This window comes from Pteronotus mesoamericanus, unplaced genomic scaffold, assembly GCF_021234165.1.
Source record: "Pteronotus mesoamericanus isolate MK-2021 breed Mesoamerican mustached bat unplaced genomic scaffold, CSHL_Meso_final contig_116, whole genome shotgun sequence".
Taxonomy (NCBI): Eukaryota; Metazoa; Chordata; class Mammalia; order Chiroptera; family Mormoopidae; genus Pteronotus; species Pteronotus mesoamericanus.
Genome location: NW_026555027.1, coordinates 41,008,142 through 41,025,246, shown reverse-complemented (window position 1 = coordinate 41,025,246; position 17,105 = coordinate 41,008,142). Strand labels below are relative to the sequence as shown.

Sequence of the window (17,105 nt, the reverse complement as noted above, 5' to 3'; positions counted from 1 at the left end):
GGCATGGTGGAATTTCCCCTTGGGGACGGGGCTACTGGGTCCTCTGACACTGCTGCCATTCAGGGGTAGTGGTCTCTGCCTGAGCAAGATGGCTGCTGCCAGATGGGGGATGAGACAGCACCAGGATCCTGCCAGCTGCTCTCTCTGTAGTCTCCCCAAAGCCTCCTTCCTCAGTCTCTCCTCCAGTGTCTCTAGCCCACTCTGCCCCTGCTTTTGCCAGAGATCAGGGTAAGTGGCTGCAAATAAAAATTTATGCATTGGCCCTTTAAATGGCTCTTTGCATCTCCAGCTGCCCGTCTCTGGCAGAAAGCAACGGTGCCACTTTTTGCAGCTTGCTGTTTTCTGTGTACTTTTTGGGCTCTGGTGCTGTAGGCTGGAGATCCACACTTATAGTTTAAACCACAGTCTCCTCAGGTGGATCCAAGTGGCCCTTTCAATGTTTCTGGTGGTGCTGCCGCCCATGAGCACCCTGCCCGCCTTCTTGAGTCTCTACCACATTCCTTACCAGTTAAGTTGCGCTAAAGCTGATTCTTCTGTCTCCAAGGTTACAAGGCTCCTTTCTTGCTATTGTTCAGTTTTCTGTTCCAGGAGATTTCTCCACAATTAGCTGTAATTCCAGATTGGTCCTGGGAGGAGGTCAGTGTGACTTCCACTCACTTTTCTGCCATCTTGATTCTTCCATTATTGTTAAGTGTAAAATAAATTGGCAAAAGAATACCTGTAATATGATGCCATTTCTATAAGAAAAAATTAACATATATATAGTTATAGCTTCATTTAAAAAATTCTACTACGATAAACAAAACAGTGGCATCCTCTTGGGAATGAGATTGGCACGGAAGTGAAGGCTACCTTTTCCTTTTTCTTTTTGCATATATTTATTTTCAATTAAAAAAGCACATCTTTTTTTCAGAACAAAAATATCTCTTTATGTTTTAGCCTGAACAACCTGATTTAGATAAAGTTATCTACTTGAGAATAAACTAGTAAAAGCTAACATCTACTTTAGCATTTTGGGAGTAAATTGGATATTTCATAGTCAGCAACAAAGTTCTACAAGTTTGGGTCATGTTTCCTAAATTAGATATGAATGAATTGAAAGAGAATTATGATCTAGAAGTTATAGAATTATAAGTGGGAAATTGATGATGTAGAATGTTGTGGTGATAAAGTGGAGAAGCAGGAATATTGTTTTAAGGAAGAAACATAGAATATGGAAAATGTATAGAAATTTTGTTTAAAATTCAACATTGTATAACTGTCATCCTGAAATTCAGGAAATAGAATCCTTGAGATGTGAGAGATATGACCCTTTGTGGGGATTTGGCTGCCAGACTTCTTATGCCCTTGGGGCTTAGGGGAGTACGCAGCAAAGTCAGCTGCTGTCAAGGGATTCTATAGCTGACGCTGGGATCTGCACAGGCCAAGCCAGCTGCCTCAGTGTTCACATTAGGAAATGGATACTAACATTTTCATTAGTAGGAATGACTAAACTATTATAAAATAAAAGATGATCTTCTATAAGGTTATTGAAGCTTTAAAATTCCACTAGTCCATATAGGTCAAAATTCCCTCTACAAGCTGAGTCTTTCTCCCCCACCATCTTGGGAATTTAGGTATTGTAGAAGTGCAGAATAAAATGTCTTGCTAATTCTAGTCTTTGAAGACATTTCTAAGTCCATAATATTAAATATATGGAAAACCATGTAACTACAGAGATGAAGCTACTGCAAGAGGATTTCAAAAGTACAGTAACAAGTCAATGGTAAAAAGAGTCTCAGGATAATTGAGGAAACATGAATATGAAATGGTTATTAGAAGAGATTGAAGAATTTTTATATTGTTGGTAATTTTGCTAGATGTGATAATATTATATTTGTGTTAGAAAACATTAAACAATAGTGATGCATGCTCAAGTTATTAGGGGTGAAACATAATATTTGTGATTTACTTTACATACTTCACCAAAAGACATAGAGGAAACTAATTTGGCAAAATATGAATGTTAAATCAAGATGATGAACAAAGTACAAGTTAAAGTAAGATTCAAAAGGGCACCTCCCCACAGAGTTTATTGAATAAGCAAAATTAATTTATGCTCACGTTGCGGTGGTAGAGGGTATTTCAGCCAAGAACACCTACTTTAATGGCTTCCCCTCAGGGATCCTCAGTTTATTTATTTAGAAAAATGAAAGGATTACATTAGTTGACTGTGTTGTCCTTTCCAGTTCTGAAATGTTATACACAACAGAGGCTGTAAACTCACACGCCTGAGCGCCAACCAAGCAGGTAATTTAAATTGTAGGTGCAGTCTAAAGGGGGAGCCTCTTTAGCCGATAATGTGGGTTCAGTGTTTCCTGGCCTTTTTCGAAATTAGGAATACCGATTTTTATGTAAAATTGAAGATCTGTAAATGTTAACAAACGAAAGTGTAAAGAGAAACAAAGGTGTAGAGTGGCGCGGGAGGGACCACCAAACTCTTCTCTGTAAGTTTGCCATCTCAAAGTTCCGCGAGGGCACTACAGTGGGGCAGGTGAGGAACAGCGTTAGATTAAAATAAAAGATCCAAACACCTAGCAATGATTCTGGTAATAGAATTCTGCTTCAAAATACAGTCTATTTCAGCCTACGAGATTTCATCGATGGATGAAACTCAACCCACACCACTTGCAAAGGAAGCCCGGGTTATTCCTTTCGGTAACTCATTTTCCGCCCTCTATCCGGCAGTCGCGTAGCTCAACGCCATCCTGGTTCCCTGTGACCCCCCTGCGACTGCACCGGGGGGACTTATCTGGAGCCGCACCTTGAGGGGAAGTTATGCTGGCGCCTGGCTACCCCCAGCAAAACCCTAAAGGAATAAGTTGCTTCGCTTTCCTGGGTGCTTAACAGGAGAAAGTTTGGGGGGCACCTGGGAGTGAATTCTCAACCGGAAGTTTCGCCCCCAGGTCTGAGCGCTTCCTGTTTGGTAACTAAGGGCGCGGAACGGTTGCTAGGGCTCCGGAGGCCGCCACACCGAAGCTTTGCAGGTGTGGCGGGTTTCTTCGGCTGCAGCTCATGGGTCTTACGAAAAGGCGAATCTTTTCTCTGCGCCTGTACCATTTGCCGTCATGAGTAGCGAATTTCTGGCGGAGCTGCATTGGGATGATGGGTTCGCCATCCCAGTGGCGAACAAGGAGAACAAGATACTGGAAGATCAGGTGAGGATCAGGTGAAGAAGGTTGAGGGAGAAGGGGGGTCTTTTGGGCTGGGGAGGAGGAGTAAGGAGCATTTTCTGGTTGGCAGACTACCCCAATCCTTTCATTTCTCTCCTTTCCTTCCCTAATCCGATCTCTTCTCTTCCTGACGTTCTCCCGCACCTCTCCTTTCTCCCTCACCTGCCCGCCCTTTTCTGTACTTGCTAAGCATTAAAAATGTATTGAAACGATACTTGATAGTCAGGATTATAAAATCCGAATGTTTACTTCCTCCTCCTCTCCCCCTTCATGTACTCATTTCCAGACTCTTGGGCAGAAGAGGAAAGTCTGGTTCCTGTGCCCACTTTCTCCTTCCTCAGAATTAAGCGTTTTTGCAATGGGGCGTCTACGGTTTGCGTAGCAACAGTTATTCGTGGATGTGTGTAAACAAAACTCTTCTGGTTGACATTTCTCTTTGAGTTCTGCCTATGATGTTTCAAGTTGAAAGTGACTTGAAGAAGTGTTTTTAAGAGGGACGTTCCAGTAAGAATGTAAAATGTGCAGCTTTTCAAATGGAGGATTTTGTTGTCACAGAATGTTGTAAAATATTTTAGTTGCAGGGAATATTTTACATCAGCTTGTAACCAGTGAATAGCAGTTGTTCAAATTAAAATTGCACACAGCTCAGGAAACTTGAAAAAACCTTCAGCAGCCAGTCTAAAGTTCCGTCATATGACAACGTCTTGTGTGGAAGAGGATCCAAGAAGAACAGATGATGTTTACACTACTTAGAGAATGGAAGAGGTTTTTCTCTCCTCTGAAAAATGAAAATGATGTGGTGATTGGGCGTGGGGGTGGTGTGGGTGGAGGTGGAAGAGGGTATGGGGGGATAAATCACAATGGGAAAGATACAATAAAAAATGAAAATAAAAATCCTTCACTCTTTTTTTTTCCCAAAATATTCTGACCTATTTACTCATGCTTAATTTAGATGGCTGCAGTTTCTGTATTCAGTGAAGGGCAAAATTAGGGAATGTAAGAGATCTAGCACTGAGTACTGAAGCGTACTAAGATTAAGAAGTATCCGGCCCTGGGTTTAGATCCTACTTACCAGCACTGAGCCAGTTTCTTCTTCTGTAAACTGAAGATAAGTAAAATAAGTATCTCAAAGGGTTGTTATACAGCTCTAAAGACATTAATGTATTAGTAGGTTAAAGTTCCATTCCAATGTTAGTTTTTGGTATTAGTGCCATAGTATTTGTCCCATAGGATATTTACATACATATTACCTGTACAAGCTTTTTAAAAAATATTACAAAGCAATAAAAAAAAGCATGAAGGGGCCATAATTACTTTGCCTGAATAAATTCTGATATTGAAAAAGCAACTCCTGTACATTTAAGATATTCAGACAGAAGTACATAAAATTAAAAATATAAAATACTGCCTTCCAAAAGTTATCTACTGTTGACCATAGAAGTGACTATCATGGCATAAACAAATATTCCAGACATCGTGGGCTACAATACATAGATTGAAAGACACACAGGAATATTTAAAAAATGGAGTCCTACTATATATGCTGTTTTTTTTTTTTCTTATCCTCATCCAAGGCCATGCTTATTGCTTTTAGAGAGAGGGAAAGGGAGGGAAAAGGAGGGAGAGAAACATTAGTGGGTTGCCTCTCATGTGCTTCCAGACTGGGGACCAAATGCACAACCTAGGCATGTGCCCTGACCAAGAATCAAACCTGCAACCATATGGTTTTCTGGATGACGCTCCAACCAGCTGGGCCATACTGACCAAGGCTGTACATGCTGTTTTTAACATAAAAATTTAAATTTAATTTTAGTTACATTTAAGAGAGGAAAAAAGAAAGGAATTTTTGAATTTCAGGTATTACTTGATTATAAGAGAGTGATTGCTAAAAAATTTCTTTAACATTAAGAAAAACTACACAAGAAAAAAATGAAATGGTTAAATAATTGTTTAACCTTTTTTTGGTTCCAATTGTAAATAGTATTGGTTGACTCCTCGTTCTTTCATCTTTTAAATGAAGACATTAGCTCTCTTATCTCTTTACACATTCTTTTATCCCATTAAAATAGTGGTTTTATTATTTTTTTTATTATCAAGGCTTATTTTCATTCTGTTAATGCCCTTAATCTACTGCAAGTAGTTTGTCTTAGTTTTATACTTAAAATGATTTAGTTGTTCTAATGTAGCCACTTTTACTGAGTTTATCTTTTCTTGACTACTTCATTTTGACTCATCTTTAGACTGGTTGTGTTCTCCCCTCAAAAGAAGGGCCCCTTGTACTGTGTTCTTAATTCCTTGCATCCTCAGTTGCTAGTTTGAATCATTGCATTGACTGCTTTAAGTTTATATCAGATCTTCAAGATACTTTCTTTCCTATTCCTTCCTTTTGGAGTCCTATGTTTTCCAATATGGACAATTTTCCCATAGATTTATTTCCCAACTGTTGACTTGTGAATTCTCTTTTTTGTCCCCTTACTGGGCTGTCACTCTATTTTCTAGATCACATGTCTTCTTCTCTTTTGGATTATTCTCTTTGTTTGATGGGATACTTTTCTTGTGTCTCCCTAAGAAGGGTGTATGGGAGGTAAACAATCTAATTAAAATGTTTTTATTTGCTCTAACATTTTATGGTTATTTGACTGGGTAGATTCTAGATTAAAAATAATTTTTCAGTTGAATTTGGAAAGTGCTGCCCTATTATCTTCCAGCAGTGTGAAATCTAATATTAAATGATTTTCATATCTTTGTAGGTTACTTTTTTAACCTCTGGAAGTGTTTAGAGTTTTGTTTCATCTTTACAACGCAATTTTCATTTTGGCAACTATATCAAGCATATCTTTAATTCTCAAGTTATTTTCTTGTTGCTTTATTGTGCCGCATGGTCTTGTTTTAGATGTATATAATACCATTTCCAATCTCTCTGGGTGTGTGTGTTTGTGTTTGGTTCTTTTCTTTTGTATGTTTAATTATCTGTTTCTTCTGGGATCTTTTTGTTTGTTTATCTTGATATTCCTCAGATGATGTAAGTTTTCAATAAATGTCTAGTGGCCCTTGCGTGTACTTTTTTATGTAGGAAAGAGGCAAGAGAACTTTATGGGGAAGGAATTATCAATTGTGGGGAGTTAATCATTATGCTTTCATAAAAAAGAGATGCTTTTTGGGGGTTCATTATGCAATGATAAATGTCCTAATTGATGGAAACAATAAAAGTTATAAAGCTATATGCACACAACAACACAGAGCTAAGTACATACACAAAGGTAGATTTGACAAAAACACAGTTACAGTGAGATACTTCAATACTGACTTCCTCAGAATTGGATAAATCAAATAGACAAAAATGAGATATAGAAGATATGAATAAGGCAATAAAAATAAAAACAGAGAAAGCATATATCCTTTAAATAGAGAACATACATGTTAAAAAATTTGTCCATAAGACATTTACAAAGGTAGATCATGTGCTAGACCAAAATGAAAACTTTAATGTATTAAAAGCGAATGATAAACCTTAAAGACACTATGCTAAGTAAAATAAACTGGACACAAAAGGACAACTAGTGTATCATTCCACTTATATGAGATATTTAAGGGTAGTCAAATTCATAGAGACACAGAATGGTGATATTGGCAGTGGGGTAGGAAGGGGAATGGGGAGTTAGTGTTTAATGTTACAGAGTTTCAGTTTGGGAAGATGAAAAGTTTCTGGAGATGGATGATGGTGATGGTTGTACAAAAATGTGAATGCACTTAATGCCACTAAATGTACTTTATAAAATGGTTGTCATTTGAAATATGGTTTAAAAATTAGTGATAGAAATTGTATAGGTCACATTCTCTGATTTATAAGCCCATAGAATTTGTGTTAATTTAAAAAATGATCCTCTGGTGTTAGAGACTATGTTTGTGACTCTCCCCCACCAACCTTTCACGTGTTGAAACCCTGAACCTTAATGTGATGGTATTTGCAGGTAGGGCCTTTAGGCGGTAATTAGGTTTAGATGAGGTCCATGAGGGTGAGGTCCTCATGATAGGATTCCTTTCTTTACAAGAGGAGAAGGAGAGACCAGTAACTCTTTACTGGGTGTGAGGATTGGGAGGCAGGCTGCAAATCAGGAAGAGATATTTCACCAGACCCAAACTGATTGGCATTTTGATCTTGGACTTTCCAGCTTCCAGAACAGTGAGAAATCAGTTTCTTTTGTTTAAGCCAAGAGTCTGTGTTGTTTTGTTTTGGCAGTCTGAGCTAAGAAATCGTTAGGCAAGTTTCTCAGAAATATATTTCTGGATCACTCTTATATCAAAGAAAAATTGAAAAGGAAAAGTCACCACTTAGAAAACTATAAAAGCAGACTGCTTCATACCCATATCCGTGGGAAACAGCAAAACTCAGAAAATACAGCCTTAAATACCTTCATTCTGAATCAGTGTCTTAATTGGCTTGGCATGCTTAACAAGATTCCGTAGACTGAGCGATTTAAAAAAACAGACATTTATTTCTCACAGTTCTGAAGGGTAGAAGACGAGATCAGGGTGTCAGCAGGGCCAGCGTCTGGTGAGAGCAGGCTTCCCAGCTTGTAGATGGCTGCCTTCTTGCTATGTTTGCACATGGCAAAGAGGGTGCTGGTTTCTTTTATTATAAGGACACTAATCTCATCCTGAGTGTCCTACCGTCATGTCCTAATTTAAACCTACTTACCTCCCACAGGACCGCCCGCCGCCCCCCACCCCCCGCCCTGCCCCCCCCCCCCCCGCCCCCCGCCGCCTCCTGAGACTGTCACATTGAGGATTTGGGCTTCAACATCTGAATTTGGGGATGACATATTTAGCCCATAACAATCAGTAAGACGAAAAATAAGTAAGAACTCCTTTTAATAGATTAACAACAAAAGTACAACAAAGTAAGCAAAAGAGGGACTTAAACATTTAAATTAATAAAGTAAAAAGAAAAAATGCATATTTAATATTACTTAGTAAGTTAATAAAATATAGGGCATAACAAATGAGTACATCAGTATGTTTTTCTTTCTTGTTTAGTTTAAAATTCAAATATTTTTCTTATGCACTTCAGTGAACTGTGTTGTGCATCTCCTGGTTTGCACCTCCAATCTTGGGAACCATAGCTCAAGACTATAAAGAAGCATATTTTTGTTTTGTTGAGCATTTATATCGCTTGAGAATGACATATTCTAATAATCCTGAGAATCTATCTTGTATTTTTCTAGACTTTTTTGTTTATTTACTTGTTTTGCATTTATATTGTTTTGTTTTTACTCGGGGTTATAATTCAAAGACACGAAATACATTAAGAAATGGGTTCTAAGTACAGGGAAGTTAATTCTGTTAAGCATAGCCTTAAATCTACTGGTTTTGAGTGGCTGTTCAGAGAGGAGCTCTTATGCCTGTTGTCCAGGTACTTTTCAAATTTATGGTTCATGATATATTTTTTTTTTGGTAGGCATTGTTACTATGCTCTTGTTTGGTTTACAAATCTTGCCATTTAATTAGTGACAGAATCTCATTTTTTTCTCTGTAAAATGCATTTTGGCTATGGATGCTGCTAATGTTGCAAATCTGAGAGAGATTTCTGTTCTGTTTTAATATGATGCTAATTTTCCCACAGTAATCTCTAAATCACAACACTATTTTATAATTGAAAGGGCAATAGATTTTGGAAGTTCAAATGGATATCTTAAAAAGCAAAGTAAATTAAGATTTAATTTTCTTTTGAGTTTACATCCTTTAATATGGTAAAAATTTAGTAGACTTTGGCTAATCATTGTATTTGTTATTTACAGTTGTCAAAGCTGCAGAATGAAAAGTCAAACTTGCAAGATCAGCTACGTGACTATGAAGAGCGAATCAATGCTATGACTTCTCACCTCAAAAATGTTAAGCAAGAGTTCTCATTTACACAGGTATATAATATTGAAATAATGCCGATTTTATCACATGTAGTCACGGGATAGCTCCCATTGCATTTACATCTGTAGTGTTATTTTATAGATATAATAGAAAAGTTTAGCGTAACTAAGCAATTGTCACCATAACCTTGAATTTGAAAATAGGTAGAAAAGAGTCTTTGAGGAACTCAGTACTGCCACCAAGTTCAAGGGATAATTAATTCATTTGAAAGGAGAAATCACCATTCAAACAGTCTAATATAATGTTAGGCAGCAGATTATCCGAGAAAGGGTACAGTAATGCAATGAGAAATGATAACTTTAAGCAGGAACAGACCTAATATAACACATAGTAGAGGTTCTGTTTACTTTTAATTATTCAGCACAACCTACCCACTGGGACCATTTTGAGTGGAAGTGAATAGTCCACATACCTCCGTAGCCCTTAGGGCACCACAGTCTTTTAGCTTAGTTTAAGAGTTGAAATTTATAATGACAATCCTGAGGTAAAACATAAGTTAAATTATATTTAGGAGACTATTTAGGATAACTGGGGAAAGTATAATGCATTTTAGAAAAGTTAATACAAATAATGCAAGTTAAAACTTAGGGCGATTAATTAAAGCACCTGTTTTATGGAAAATCTACTCATGTGTAGACTCTCATTCCCTAATGATGCCCAGCAAATCAGTCAGCTTGGCACATCAGCACTGGAGAGTTTACTAACTTCTATTTAAAGCTATTGTTTTAAAATGCATCTACCTTTCTTTGAAAAATTATACAATTTTTAAAAATGAACAGTCATTTTTAATACCAATTTGTAATTAATATAGATAAGTAACTATTTCATGCTTTAACAAGTCTTATTAGAAAGTTAAAAATTTAATGTACTTTAAAAATAATACTCAAGATTTTTCAATCCTGATATGATTGAGTAATTAATAAATTATTAGGAACAACATCTTTTCCTCGTTATTAAACCACTGAATTGGGGATTTAAGAGAGGCTCTTTGTAGGTGTATTTTATTATAGCCAAATGTCAATTAACTAGGATAATAGAGACAATGTAAACCTTGGTTTTCTGCAGTTTCCCTAGACTAATATAATATCTGGAAACTGCTGATGACAATATTTTCTCTTAGAACATTCTAGGAACTAACTTTCTTAAAACTAGTAAATAACACTGACTACACTGAATCACAGAGTCTAATATGGTGCTTGTTTAAGAGAAGTGGAATTAATAATACTTAATTTAAGCATTTTTTGGTAACTGTTATGTTTTTGTCTAATGGATTATTATACATTTTTTTAATATTAAAATTTGAAAAGTCTCTCTTGTATATTTTTCTGTAGTCTCTTTGCAAAGCAAGGGAGCATGAGATTGAAAGTGAAGAACATTTTAAAATCATTGCCGAAAGAGAACTGAAGAGAATGAAGAATGAAATCCAACGACTGGAGAATGAGATGGCCTCACTACAGGAAAAGAAAAGTGATAAAGAAGTAGGTGTTGAAATGTTACTTAAAATTTTGTGCCCTTGTTCCTTCTTCCCTTACCAAACAAACAGTCATTTTTTTTTCTTTATGGGAAAGGCATTCATTAGTTTCCTGACATTTACTTATATTGTTTTCTTGGGCAATAAAAGGCAAATGGAACCGTGATTTGAATAGAACAATGACAGTGTTACATGTATTTTTCCCATATTCATTTACCAAGTACTCACTGAGCCTTACTATGTGCAAAGTCCCATGTTGGTTGCCTGTTATATAATACTAGGCATAATTTATTTATAAGTGATACATTTTTAAAAGCTTCATTTAAAAAAAATCATCTAATATTGAATTTTATTCTTTATTCAAAATTTTTACCTTTCATATTAACTTATCAGCTTGTGAATATTATTAAACTACTATACCTATTTTTTTCTTCTCCTTAGTTTTTAGTTACTTGATTTGGGCACTCTTTCCAAATTTGATTCTCTTTACATATGCATATGAATATGGAAATGTATACATACATATGTATATGTATACATACACACATACATATATTTTTGTAATCCTTAGCCAAGGATATGCTTATTGATTTTAGGGAGAAAGGAAGGGAGAGTGTACACATACATATTTTATTGATTTGTATTTGTATATTCATCAATTTTCTTTTATGAATCTAGATTTGTTAAATGAATACATGAACAGAAATATTTTTATCTTCTTAACTGCATATTTATTTCAATTAAAGGTGCTTCCATAATTTGTGTATAAGATGGTTCTTAGAGGTAGCAATCTGACTGGAAATGGGGCTGAAGGGGATTTGTGTTAGGCATAGGGGATTTTAGTTAGCGTATCAAGTGCATTATTTTTACGAAGATTGCACATTCCCTCGGGGTAGGTATGATGGAATGAAATTGAGATTGCTTTGGGTGAACTACCCTAAAGCCTTTTCAAGCAAACTTTGGCTCAACTCCTCTTCTCACCTCGTATAATCATTTCTCCTCTGTTTTACAACTAAAGAATTAAAATACAAGTATGCTAGTTATGTAATTAAATGTGGTATATTCATCTGGAGGTCAGATACAGGGACAGGATTTCTTCTTCCCTTTTTTATATGTTCTGTATGGTATGCAATATTATATTTTATTTTAGTTCGTACAGTAAATAATGTTTTGTAATCTCCCCCATTCCCTCTCTTTGGATATTAGAATAACATATTTAAATTAACTCAAAAATTGGATGGTTTGAAATGTCAAATGAACTGGGACCAACAAGCACTGGAGGCCTGGTTAGAAGAATCAGCTCACAAAGACAGCGATGCCTTCACTCTTCAGAAGTATGCAAAACAAGATGATAATAAAATTAGGGTGAGAAATTAGAAATTGTAATGTTAGGTTTTCTCTGAATCTGTAGTGTGTCAACCTTTTTATCAAAGCCAGACTTAGAATTTTAAAGCAGCAGCTCTTAAACTTTTGGAGGGGGGGGTCAGAGTTTCTTTTCAGAATCTATTAAAGCCAAGTATCCTCTCTAGGAAAATGATTATATTAAAATACTTACAAAATTTTACTGAAAGTTTTTTTTAGATCCTCCGAAGCCCTTTAACCATTTAGGGATCTCTGGATTCTGGGTTAAGAATCCTGGTTCAGGAGGGTTCTCAAAAGCATTTCAGAAAAGTTTTATACTTGAACTATGTTTGGTATAAACTTGTTTGGTCTAAATCATAATTTGAGTGTTACATAGTTTTTGCTTATTTGAGACCTTAGTGCTATTAATTATTTAATATGTTATTATAGTCATTATTTAAAATTTACTTGTAATGAAATCTGGTAATACTTTAGTATTATGAAACATGCTGTTTTCTAATAGACAATACCAAATGCATTATTTTAAGTGGAACATTGTTTAATCTTTTTCCTAACATACTTTAAAATGTGTTATAAGTCTTAAAAAACAATTGAGATTTGATTGCAGCACTTTGAGGTTAAAAAAAATAAAGTATATATATTTTGTAGGTGTTTTAGATATAAAATATATGTCTATAATATAATACTCAGTGTGAGATATGCTGACAGCTTTTAAGTTAATCAAATGATAATCATGACTTATTTTTGCATGTAATTTCATAGGCACTGACTCTCCAATTAGAAAGGCTGACTTTGGAAGGTAATCAGAAAAAAAAGATACTTGACAACGAACTGACAGAGACTCTGAGTGCACAGGTTGGTTTTGAGAAGATTTTTATTTAATCGTCACAGCGATGTTTGCCAAAGCACTTATATTCACAGAAATGTTATTTGCTCTCTATTTGACAGTTAGAATTGGATAAAGCAGCTCAAGATTTTCGTAAGATTCATAATGAAAGACAAGAACTCATTACACAGTGGGAAAACACAATAGAACAGATGCAGAAGAGAGATCGAGACATTGATAACTGTGCCTTGGTAAAGTAGTTATTTGGTCCTTGCAATGTTCAGCTGTACTCATCTCTTTTGTATTTAACTAACTCATTTCAAACATGAATCACATTGTTATTTGAAAGTCACTTTTGTAAGAGATTTAGTAGTGTTGGTAAATGTTTTTCAAAGCTGACTCCATACCCATTTAGAAATGTGATTTTATATATATTATTTATGATGTTATGACAAAGGCTAAACCCTGCCATCTCTGAAACACGGAACAAGAGAAAGCTAACAGGTAATGTTATTGCAGTAAAACCAATGTCCTACTTACACACAGTTGTTTAAGGTGCCTTGGATTTAACGTGTGCTATCAGTGTAGACAGTAGATACAGGGCAATGAGAGTTAGAGAGAGCCAAGAGATAGGAGGGAGAGTCAGGGAAGAAACGGGAACCACAGTCAAGTTTCACTTTTGAAGCTGAGATACCTATAGTGGGGTAGAAGCTCGGAAGGGGAGGAGCACTACACTGATTAAATACAGAACTAGTGTCATCTTTTGCTACTTTCCAAAACTTTGGAACTTTTTGTTTGGAATTCATTAATAAGTGACATAGTGGTAGGTAAAAATGGGAAAATTAGGGGAACTTGGCAAGGAGAAGGGATTGAAGGAAAAAAGACAGATGAGAAGGTATGTCAACAGTCTGAATCTAGACCATGGAAAGGCATTTGGCAAGCAGCTCATATCCCTGACTTAGGAATGTTGATTATCTGGATGCAGTTTACTTGCTCTATGCAACTTGTTATTTACAAGTGTGTTACTCTTTCGTTTTAAATTTCTGTAAGTGACCAACGTTTTATTAACAAAATGGCATATGTCTCCCTGACAGAAACAAGGGAGAACCAATCTTAACTATTGAGTTCCTCTTGTTTCTTAACGCTGACTGACGTTGGTTTCTCTGTTGTGACTTCTTATTGCTTTCAAACATCCTGACTATTTCCTCTGTGTAAATACAATCTGTCCAATTTAAGATTGCAGATCTGCAGTTGAATTCTCATACAACCCCACAGCTGAATTGATGCAGCTTGCCGATTCGGCAGAATACACAACTTGTCAGTCACAGTGATTCCTTCCTTCCTTACTTAGGGGTTGACGTCTCCTGGCTGTCTATTGTAGGAGAATAGGGAGGGTGCTAGCTCCGTAGCTAGAGGTATGCTTCTAAGTGTCTAACCACTCTTAGAGGTATGCTTCTAAGTGTCTACAGTGGCTCGCTATCTGTAGCAGTTCTGCTTTCTGTGGTGAAACTGCTTCCATGCCAGCATGGCTCCGCTGAACACAGCACTGGGAAGAGATGTGCAAGTCAGCTGTGGGGAGCCAGTGATACCAGTTCACGTCGCTAGGGGATTAAATATGAGTTGGATCCTTTTGTTCCTTTTCCTCCAGAACAGTTCCTGCCTTCCTGTGTCTTCTTGGCAGGAGCCTGACCACAGGAGCCTGAAATTGGCCTCTAAAAAGAAACTTTTACATTATTTAGAAACATTTTTCTATCATGCTTTTATTCAAGTATAAAAAATTTGGGATATTATTTATAGGCATTACCTACATGAAAACTGAACTGTGAATAGATAGCACTGTTAAATAATGTGAACATTGATGTAGATATTAAAGCATTGATTAAGTAGTAGAAAAATCAGTATAAGGCAGGAAATTCTAGAAATCATTTGACATATACCTATACAAACCTAAGAACTTTTGACCTGTCATTTGGTTGAATGAACGCAGCAAACATACAGAATGCTACAATTATAGAATGCTAATTGTTATAGAGAGTATTCAGGAATGCTAGATAAAACAAATTAAACAATTTTTTAAATGCAGTGCATCTCAGATGTATAGCCATTGAATATGCTAATGTGTACACTATTATGCAGTGTTTCTGAAACCTACTGATTTCAGATCACATACCTCCGCCAACCCTATCTCCTAGGATTAGTTGTTTAGTGGGACCTCATTTTGGAAAACTTGAAAGAAATGTATTAGGATAAATTTTCCTCTCCCTTCAATTCATCTAACATGTTGCATATGATCTTTTTATTCCCTAGCTCTACAATCATCTTCATTCCACATTGCTCAAAAGTTGACCCTCTTTAACATGACAATTGAAAATGTGATTTTTTTCACTGTTTGGCTCCAACTTTAACTTTTCCAGTTGCATCCCTTTCATCGTACACCTGCCCTTTCTGAATGTATCTCCATTCTATCCCTGCCCTCCCACCCCTGCACTTTAACCACGTTGGAGTTTTTACGCATCTCTATTTATCTTTTTAGGCCTGACCTAAATTAAGCTTCTTAGATAGTAATGCCTTTTAAGGTTCCTTTTGGGTAGACTTTATTCTTTGTTTCCACAGTACTTTGTCCACATCTCAGTTACTACTTTGTATATTCAATTTTGTGTAATCAAGACAAGCAAAAAGGCTGAGTGAAGGCATTTCTATCGTGGCCAATAGCTAAAATGCTACTCTCAAAAGATGGAAAAAGCACACAACAAAACTGGTCCTGTGAAATATTTGGAAAATTTCACTGAAATTCAACTTTCTGTGTGGAAGAATATTTAACACTGTTATATTTTTTAGATGTCACCTTTCATTTATAAAAGATTGATATTTTCCTCATCTTTTTAGTTAAGTGCCAAGTAAATGAAAGGAAATACAGACACCTTTAAAAATATGAACTCACTATTTTTAGTATGTAGTTCATATAAGTATACAATCATATAAATATAGTCTCTCTTAAAAACATTCTCTTAAGAAGTTTTGATAAAATAAATATTAAATATGATAATAGAAAAATAAAACTAAATTCCTGTTAGTTTTTGTTTTGTTCATCATATTAAACATATACTTAACATTTTTTAAAAATCCTAGGCATTAACAAGAATAAAGCAAGAAATAAGAGAAAAAGAAAATTTGGTTAAGGAAAAGATCAAGTTTTTGGAAAGTGAGATTGGAAATAATGCAGAGTATGAGAAAAGGATTTCTGCTGCTGATCGTAAAGCTTTAAAATGTAGAATGGAATATCAGCATCATGAAGCTAATAGAAATCAGTTGAAGGATGAGGTATGTCAACTAAAAAGACTGGTATGTCAAATAAAAGTAACCACAAAGCCTTTCTTTTGATTAAGGAATTGCCTTATAGTTCTTTTTGTTTCACCTTTTCAAGTTGTGGAAATTTTAGGATACTCTGATGGAGCTCCTGATTAGCAAAGGCATCAGAGGGGCGCCATTCACATGACAGGTCGTGTGAAGGGCTCCCCTGGAGGTTTGTCTGTGCCCAACTTGCCTGTCACTGACAAATGGGAAAATGTGAAGGTGAATATTGACGTTAACGATAACTTGAAGTGTCTTTCCAGTGAGACATGTATGGTGGTTTTAACTCTGAAATTCTAGGTGGAGCTACCTGTTTAAGTCTAGTTTCTCATCTTGTTAAGGAATAAATTTCAGTCTGGCGGTAGGACTATGTAGTGGTCAAATACCTTGAAACAGACTAAGAAAGAAGAAAACCTCTCTTGTGTTCTTCTTTTGTGGTATACATGCTAACTAGATTATTCCATAGGGAGAGGTTGCATTCTCCTTAGTTAGCAATAAAGAAATCTTTATGAAATTTATGTGTTATCTGAAGTTAATGTTGTTTAGGTGGGAAATTGGAATATTGTAGAGCATTTTATTCTACAAGTTGTTATACTTTTTATTTCTGATAAAGAAGGAAAGGTTTTTCTTCTGCCCAAAGATAACAATTACAGAAGATCCTAAGAAAGTCAAATAAATAAGTTTCTTGCCTAACCTAAATGTCACTGCTAATAACTCATTTTTAAACATTGTGAAGTTTAAACCAATTGCAGAAAAGAGTGCAAGGGCTTCATTTATGCCTTCATTCATAATTTGTTTATTGAGATATAATCCATACATCACAATTCACCTCTTTAAAGTGTATAGCTTGATGATTTTTAGTGTGTTCACAGAATTGTGCAAACATCACCACCATCTAATATTAGAATATTTTTGTCTCTCTAAAAAGAACCCCACGCCCATTGGCAGTCACCCTCCT

The 17,105-nt window shown here is 35.8% G+C and overlaps 1 protein-coding gene across 1 annotated transcript in view; it reads left to right on the top strand.

Moving 5' to 3' along the window:
• The first annotated feature begins 3,107 nt into the window (after positions 1-3,107).
• The window catches only part of CCDC39 (coiled-coil domain 39 molecular ruler complex subunit), a 36,752-nt gene continuing 22,754 nt past the window's right edge, over positions 3,108-17,105 (top strand). Inside the window, exons 1-7 of the mRNA XM_054580955.1 lie at positions 3,108-3,197; positions 9,011-9,130; positions 10,469-10,615; positions 11,815-11,973; positions 12,733-12,825; positions 12,919-13,047; positions 15,926-16,117. Coding sequence (XP_054436930.1) covers positions 3,108-3,197; positions 9,011-9,130; positions 10,469-10,615; positions 11,815-11,973; positions 12,733-12,825; positions 12,919-13,047; positions 15,926-16,117 — 930 coding nt within the window. The remainder of the gene's footprint in view (positions 3,198-9,010; positions 9,131-10,468; positions 10,616-11,814; positions 11,974-12,732; positions 12,826-12,918; positions 13,048-15,925; positions 16,118-17,105) is intronic.